The sequence below is a fragment of the Gavialis gangeticus genome, unplaced genomic scaffold, assembly GCF_001723915.1.
Source record: "Gavialis gangeticus isolate Ggan-Ray unplaced genomic scaffold, GavGan_comp1, whole genome shotgun sequence".
Classification (NCBI taxonomy): Eukaryota; Metazoa; Chordata; order Crocodylia; family Gavialidae; genus Gavialis; species Gavialis gangeticus.
The window spans coordinates 44124969-44133747 of NW_017728995.1; the positions used below are offsets into that span (position 1 = coordinate 44124969).

General features: G+C 39.3%; 1 protein-coding gene across 4 annotated transcripts in view; it reads left to right on the forward strand.

The window, feature by feature from the left end:
• TRIP12 (thyroid hormone receptor interactor 12) overlaps positions 1–8779 on the forward strand; it is a 182373-nt gene that overhangs the window by 165239 nt on the left and 8355 nt on the right. For all 4 annotated transcript variants that reach the window (XM_019503595.1, XM_019503597.1, XM_019503596.1 and 1 more), the window contains 7 exons: positions 628–770; positions 2676–2832; positions 4331–4429; positions 4880–4994; positions 5554–5708; positions 6200–6364; positions 8295–8459. In XM_019503595.1, the coding sequence (XP_019359140.1) occupies positions 628–770; positions 2676–2832; positions 4331–4429; positions 4880–4994; positions 5554–5708; positions 6200–6364; positions 8295–8459 (999 nt within the window). The remainder of the gene's footprint in view (positions 1–627; positions 771–2675; positions 2833–4330; positions 4430–4879; positions 4995–5553; positions 5709–6199; positions 6365–8294; positions 8460–8779) is intronic.

The following is an 8779-nucleotide window of genomic DNA, read 5'->3' on the forward strand; positions in this document are numbered from 1 at the left end:
CATCATCCACATCAACCTCCAGGGGTACACTTATTAAAAAGAGGGCTGCCAGAGGTACAGTTAGTAAAAAAGATTGAAAACCCCTGCTCCTGGTATATTTAAATGGTTACCTTTTAACTATAGAAAATGTTTACTAAATTCTATATGACACTAATTTATGTACTGATCACTGTGCTGGAAAAAACTGCATTCAGGAATACCTCTATTGGCCCTTTTCTCTCCATAAAATGATGGGATACAAGAGGTGTATTGCCTTTCCCCTTTTGCCCCTTATATTTATCCTCTGGTAAAGTTGCTGAACTCTTGTTTCTCAGGGATGTTCTGCAGATTACTTAAGCTCCTGCAGCGTATCATTTTCATCAAATTTGTAAAATTCCTTCTTCCCTCAAACCTCCTCAAAAATCACTCTTTTTCAAAGAGATAAAGGAAGTGGTTAGTAGGTCCTTTGGATAGCATGTTGATCAGCCTTGGTCAAACCAACCACAATGAAAAAAAATCTGACTGGTAAAGCATTTGTATAATGAAAAGAAAATTAGGAAGACCTAGTATTGTTACTTCCAATACCTCTCTAAAAAGACACATTGTGTTTTTATGGGTGTGTTTTGACTTTTGTATTTAACATCACAGAATGCGATCTGTAAGGAGATTATTCCGACCTCAGAATTTATCAACAGTAAACTGACAGCAAAAGCAAACAGACAGCTTCAGGATCCATTGGTAATCATGACGGGAAACATACCAACTTGGCTGACAGAGCTTGGAAAAACCTGGTATGAAAACATTTGCTTTCTGCAGCCTGTTTAAAGTTTGAGTTTGAACAGTAAAAATGCAGAGCAACTTATTAAAGTATAACCTACTTTGTTTTAGATTAAATACCATTTCTGATTTCCTTAATACACAGGTATGGTAGTTATGTTAAATGATTTGTGGCAGAGTCCTAAAATAAAAGATATTGCATGACTCTCTTAAATTTAGTACTTAAAAATATTTAGATTGACCCTTATCATTCCAAATTGGAATCATTATCCAGATTTGAGGTTACTACCCAGACTCCATGTTTTTTCAAAGATTCAGCACTATGGTTGACAAAACTTTAAATGCATGTATTTTTGGCTTAATGTGATTTAGTGAAATTAAATTTATGAAACTAAATAGGTAAATGATAAAATCATTAAACTGATGTTAAAGTTTGGAAATGTTTAATGCTGGAGTTTCAGAGTTAAAAATGTAATATATTGTATCTGAGTAACAAATACTGATTTGAAATTAGGAAACTCGGTAATCCTTAAAACAACACAAATAATTGAATTATGCCTATATTAACAACTGGGAGATTTAAAACGGTATTATGCCTGAGGAAAAAAGTAACTAAAGCAACTTTCCTTGAGTATAACAGGTAGTTAAAAACTGAAAATGTATACTCTGACTTGTAACTGTGTTTATTTTGGCCTTTTTTCCAAATGAGTGCATTACAGCCTCCATATTTCAGTTTGAGAACTATTCGTGTCAAATGCAACATACAATTAGTGTGTGTGTGTGTGTGTGTGTGTGTGTGTGTGTGTGTGCGCATATATGTATAGTCCAGGTTATGAAATTCACATTGTTAAATGAATGAGGCAGGGTGAATTAAATGCACCCTTGCAGCTAATTTAATGCATTCTTATTTCAGTAGTACTCTTGAAATTCCAGAAGATATGTGGTGTCTTCTGAATAATTACCTTTTGCAGACCTATGGATTTTTAAAAACCTTTCTGAAAAATCATGAGGATAGAGAAGGGTACAAATGGGGTTATCAGTAAAGTGACTTCTTCAAACTAGTAACATGCAGAGCCACAAGCTATGAGCACTTGAAATATGATCCAAAAGTAGGAGAGGCTGGAAGAATATTGACACTAACTGGGTGCATCTACACGTGTAATTAATGTGAAGGGATAAACTCCAGAGCTGTTTGAATTGGAGTACACTGCTCCCAAGTGCAGCGTCTACATGTGCCCCCAGTACAGTAACAATTTGAGGCAGAGCAGCTCTAAGCTGGCAGCAAGCTTGGGGAAGGGGGGGCAGTCAGCCCCATGTGGCAGTGTCAAATGGCAGAGGGGCTGGCTGGGGGGGTGAGCGTGCAAAAGTGTGGAGTGTTGTGGCTAGGCAGCAGGCAGCCCCCATGCTTCAGCACCCTTATGTCCCAGCCAGCCCCATCACTGTCTACACGTGCATTTCACTGCAGTTGCTTACTCCAGTACTTAGTATAACCACCAATTATTGTCCCCAACAGTATCTTACAGCAGAGTTAATTTACTGTGCCCTAATACAGGTGCACATTACTGTGACACTTTACTGCACAGCTAATTAGTCTACTCTGTAGTAAAGAGCATGTGTAGATGCACCCACTGTGCAGAATCATATTTTGAAATACCAGGCGTATTTTTAGTTTAAATTTTGCACTTAATTGTCTGGATTTCTAATTATTGGTTTTTAAACTATGTCTACCTCTGTGAAGTTCTTACCGTAGTTTTAGCTAGAGTTCAGTTATTTTGTAGTTTGGGAAGTTCTTATTTTATACTGGGGGAAAATAACTTCCAGTGTGCATTAGTATGTTAATACTAGTTTGGGGCATAAGTAACTCCCTATCCAATCTCCTTAAACTCAGACTATAAGTTAACTCTTCCAATTCTTTACAGCCCATTTTTCTTTCCATTTGACACTCGGCAAATGCTGTTTTATGTAACCGCTTTTGATCGTGATCGAGCCATGCAGAGATTACTAGACACTAATCCAGAAATCAATCAGTCAGATTCTCAGGATAGCAGAGTAGCACCCCGACTGGACAGGAAAAAAGTAAGTACCAATATTCATGTTACAAATGAGTAGCTAGTTCTTTCCATAATGATCATTCTTCCACTTGAAGTAAAAATTATTTTTAAAGCCATTTGGCTCAAACTGACCCCACCTCAATATTGCTAGCATGTACATAACGAGAAGTCTTAGATGAAGCCTATTTTTACTGGCATGGCAACCTTCCAAAAATGTGAGGGGATGTATGCTCTACCTACCTCTGGGAAGCTGGGGTAGGAACAAGCTTGATAGCTCTTCCTGAGCTAACCTGAGCATTGCCAGTCTGTGGAATTTATAGGAACTTGCTTTCAAAAAATCTTTTGTGCTATACTACTTTGGGTGGATGTGAGCACTTCAGGCTTCCTTTCTAAGTTGTTACTTTTCTGGTGGATACTATTTGTGTCTCTCTCTGCCAGAATCATTAAAACTTTTATTTCTGGTTCAGTATTGTGCATCTATAAGGTTAAGTACCAAGTGTAATGCACTCTTAGGACTTGAATATCCCTTGATACAGAGCATAATTATAGACTAAAATATGATGATAAAACTGAATCTTAGATATTTAATTACCTCCTTGGTAGTCATTAGAGGCTAATAGAAAAGAATGGAGAAGTTTATAATTTCAGAAACTGCAGGAAGAAAGAAAAGTGGGTATGTAGTCTAATTAGGCTGCAACTTTTAATACAACTGGGAACTCTCAGAAGTAACTTGACCTGCACTGGACAGCCTTCCTCTGTAATTCATTTTACCTACTGCAGAGCTACTGTTGGTCCCCTGCCCAGTTAAGAGTCCCAGCACTGTTTTTGGAATCTGTTGCCTACCTTTCAGAAAAGATGAAGGAGCAGTCTCCACGCTAAACCAGATGTTAACAGCTTTAACTCCATTCCCCTCTTACTTTAGTTTTTAGGAGATGCTTTTTCATTTTTTTAAGCTCAAATGGCATCTGCAGGTGTAGGATGGGGAAGAGCTAGTCAGCACTTTCTTTGCACATGTGGAAGGCTGTACTGCAACCTGCCAATCCAGCTTGCAACTTCATTCTCCTCAAGTCTACATGGAGGAGGGCAGGGACTATTTTTACAGGGTCATAGGTGTATCTTTTTTTCTCTTTCTGCCTATTCACACCAAGTCCCCACACTCTGGGGGACTGGAGGCAGCGACATCCATCAACCTCTATTCTAGTGCACTAGTTTTAGTGTTGGGGCTTGAACTGTTTCTTTAGGTCAGAACAAGAATACTACTGACTAAGACATAATGATCTGATTGAAGAATCTGGTATGGAAGAAATGTTAATAATTATTTAAGCTGAATCATTTTCATGTGGAAATCATACTGCTTGCTTATTCCGGTGGGGTATAAATGACACATTAAAGGCAAATCCATTTTATTTGAATTATGGGAAGAGAAAAGAGCTATATAAACTAATCTGCTTCCTGTTGTACCTGCCTTGCTTGATAAGGAAATGGGGTCTGGAAACCTAACCTTACCTAAAATTTGTGTGTAGCGCACTGTGAACAGAGATGAACTGTTGAAACAGGCGGAATCTGTGATGCAAGATCTAGGCAGTTCAAGAGCCATGTTGGAAATCCAGTATGAGAATGAAGTAAGTAATGGCTATTTTGATTAGAGACCCTTTGCAGTGATTTTTGTCAGACTTCCAGTAAGCTTCATTGACTTAAAGTATAGCTGAGTGCTTGCTGTCTTTCTGATAAGCTGGGAAAAGTGATTTTTTTCATCATCAAGCCTGTTGATTTTTAAGTTAATCAGTCAGATATGGTTTTTTAGATGTTTCTAATTTTAGGTAAGTACATCTGCACTTCTCTCCATTTTATAAGTTGGTCACTATGTTAGTGTTCCTTCCCAATGTATGTGTTCTTTTTGATTTTCTTCATTTTTAAGGGCTGTTATTTGTAGTTAGCTTTTTGACTGGAGAAGGGATTATGCTTTCTTTAACAGAGAAATAATATTTCCATGCTGTACAGCTTGTACTTAAAGTTGTCAAGATTTTAACTTTCAAACCAGATCTAACATGAGAAATTACCCTTTCCTAAAGGTTGGTACCGGTCTAGGCCCTACACTGGAGTTTTATGCACTTGTATCTCAGGAACTACAGAGAGCAGATTTAGGCCTCTGGAGAGGAGAAGAAGTAACTCTAGCCAATCCAAAAGGTAACTTGCTTTTTAAACTATCAATATATGTTATTGGCCTGGGGTGGGGGGGAAGAATAGTATTTAACTTTTTTCAACTTTAAACTTAAGCTCTATCCAGAAACATACTAAATGTAAAACTTCATTTTCATGCTAAAGAACTGCCACTTTTTGGTTCTCATACCTCTAAAAGATGTTTGTACGTTGAGAAACATAGGTAGTGGTGCCTAAACTTATGGGTATTATTTTCTAATATAAATTAAGTTGATTTTATTTTATTTATTTATTTATCTTATTTTATTTTACTGTGTGATTTGGACAATTACCCTCAGTGCATTCACAAATCTTTTATATTTTAATCAAAGTAGATTTAGAACTTGCTTTAGTAAATAAATCCACCTCTAGTGCAGTTCATCACACATTATTCAAAGATTTGTTTCCTTTGCACATGCTATAAGGAGTTGTTTAAATTTTGTAACCACGTTGGGGGGCATGGTTAATCTAGTAATATTTTTATCCTAAATGTTAGGTTATTTTGGCCTATTGCGTGCACTGAATTCATCCATTTTGCTTTCAACAGGAAGCCAAGAAGGCACCAAGTATATTCATAATCTACAAGGATTGTTCGCACTTCCCTTTGGTAGAACAGCTAAACCAGCACACATTGCAAAAGTTAAAATGAAGTTCCGCTTCTTAGGAAAACTAATGGCCAAGGCTATCATGGATTTTAGATTGGTGAGACAAAATTGATTTTTTTTTTGAGCCAGATTTTCTTACAACCAAAAATGCAACATGAAGTCCACAAAATGTGAAATGCTAAGAGTCATAAGGTTTTTACTGTTAATTCCTAAGTCAGGCATTTGCATACCTAGTCATTTTACAGAGTCTCTACAAAATTTTGTAGGGACTAATGGGTCTCCAGAGTGATTCATGGTGCAATGTGATCTTGAACAATGTTGCTGCTGCATTATATTGACAATGTATAGCTAATATATATATCAACATAACATTGAAGATGTTTTTGTAACTTTTTTCTACTATATATTTTTTATGTTTCCTATTATAAAAAGTGTACAACACTCAGCTTGTTCAAGTAGTGTTAGCAATACTACTCACTTCCTCTTGAATATAAAGAGGTGAAACAACAAAACTTCCATGCAAAAAATAGTTTCAAAACCTTAACTATCAGGAGGAAAAAAACAAACGTTGGTTTTTTTTGCTTCCAGGTGGACCTTCCCCTTGGCCTTCCTTTTTACAAGTGGATGTTACGACAGGAAACTTCCTTAACCTCACATGACTTGTTTAGTATTGATCCAGTGGTAGCCAAATCAATATATCATCTTGAAGATATTGTGAGACAGAAAAAAAGACTTGAACAAGATAAAACACAGGTAAGAAAGTAGACATAAGACAGAGACAAGGCTAGCCTTTACTTATTTATTTTTTGGCTCTTGTGAACTAACCATGGTTGGACTAGCGTGGCTGTATTTTTATGAAAGGAATAGGAATAACAAATAAGTTGGAATAAAACTGCTAAAAAATGGCTATCCAGAATAATTTTAATTCTTGGTCTCATATTTAAATGAAGCTAAATATTTTCATTCTGCTTTAAACTGTGTTTTTCATACCAATCTTAAAAGCTAGGGACGGACATTAAAAAACTCAGAGCCTGAATTGATTCAGTCTTTGCAGGTTGGTCTAACTTGTGGAGAGTGAACCAGTTTGCAAGTGAATAGACATTCACTTTTGACTCTGGAAATGCAGGCACATGCCTGCAGTGGCTTGGGCCAGAAGCTGGGGAGCACTAGGAAGAGCCCTCAGCTGGAGGGAAACTAAGCTGAGGGGGCATGTGGCCAGGCCCGGGTAGGCCTGAGTGTGACTGGGGAGGATTTTAAACCCCCACCTTGACCTGCAGGGGCCCCAGCTGGGGTCTGCCTGGAGGGGGAGCAGGGGGAAGCAGCCCCTGTCAGGGGTCCCCAGTGCCCCCCCTGCTGGCTGATGGGGTTGGGGCCAGACCCCAGTAGCCTGAGGGGGCAAGGGGCCATTCTGCAGCCTGTCTGTAAACTGTGGCCCCTGCACAGGGCCGGAGGTAGGAGGCAGCAGGTGCTGACCCCCACCACCTGGGCTGCACTGCTGCAGTGGGAGGCAGTGGTGTGTCAGGCTCCACACCTAGCCTCAGCTCCCCCTCCCTCCCCCCCTTCCCTGCAGCCAGGTCACATCCTCCCTCCCTGTCCCCTCCCTGTGGCCAGCTGCTCTTCGGAGGGACTTGGCCCAGGGCACTGTCAGTGCCCCTCTGCCACTGCTGCTGCCTGCAAGGTGGGGATTAAACCCCTCCTTTCAGGCTACTGGCATCTGGCTCCTGCAGTCCTGGGTGCACGAGCGAAGTTATTGATACTTGTGCTGCCCTCCCTTGCAATCAGGGGATTAAACCCTCGCTTCCCCTCAGGCTACTGGGATCTGGCCCCCCTCCCCCCCATTCCTGCTGCTGGTACGGCAAGGGGGGCTGGAGACATCTGCCAAGGGCTGTTGCCCCATACCAGGCCGACCCAACAGTAGTAGTGCTCCAGTGAGAGAGGGGAGGCATGGAGCCAACCCTGCTTGGCTGGAACAGACAGCCCAGCCCAGGACTGTGGAGCATGCTGGGATGCTGGACTCTGATATAACTTAAACCAGGAAGGGGCCTGGGACAGAAGTTGCATAAACCGGTTTGACCCAAATCAGTTAAGTCTTAAACCAGATTCAGCCAGGTTTATCTTAAACTAGTTTTGGCCATTTTGAAACTGCTTTATGTGCACTGATCTTCTGTTCCGTTACAGGTTTAAACCAGTTTCTGGTCACTTAAACTGGTTTATATGTAACTTCTTTCCCTGGCCGAAGTGAGAGAGAAGGTAGATTGGGCTAGCACCTTAGGAATAATTGGTTCAGAGAGGCATAAATTTTCATAGACAACTACTTACTCCCTCAAATGCTAAGAATTTGCCTCTGAAGTGCTGCCTTATTCTACTTTCTGCCTGATTCAGACCAACTTAACTAATCACCTCTTCAATCTTCAAATAAAGGAGTCTACAGTGAAATAAAGTTTCCAAAAACATCAGTTAAAAGTATGCTTAAGCCTACAGGCTTGTCCACAGCTGAGGCAGGTATATGATAAGGTAGTCTATAAACTTCTCATGTGAAACAAGCAACAGTAGTACAACAATATTTTTTCAATACCAGCTTTTATAGGAGTTGAATTTTGTCTAATGTTAAATATTTAGAAATCACTTGTGAAAGTTCATATGAATGAATTGTTCTTCCTGGCTTTTTTTTTTTCTTTTTTAGACCAAAGAAAGTCTACAGTATGCATTGGAGGCCCTTACTATGAATGGCTGTTCAGTGGAAGATCTAGGCCTGGATTTCACACTTCCTGGGTTTCCCAATATAGAGCTGAAAAAAGGGGGGAAAGATGTACCTGTCACAATCCACAATTTAGAGGAGTATCTCAGAGTATGTAAAAGCAAAGCTATGGCTCTTTTTCACAACGTTCTGTTTAGAATCTTCTAAGTAGTTGCTTTCAGAGATTTTAAATTAGCTTTTGTAAGATGGACAATGTAGTTTTTGGCTGCTTGCTTTAGTTTATCTGAATTCTTGATAAACTGTTAGAGCGAATTTCTTGAGTCTTAAGAATATACATTGTGTCGTATTTTTAAAGATGTTTAGTAGTATGAAAGAATCTGCATGTTTTTGAGGGCCTCTTTGATAACTCAAGGTATCTATGCAAAATAATCACGAACATTTGATTTTTTTTTTTTTTTTTTTTTTTTTTT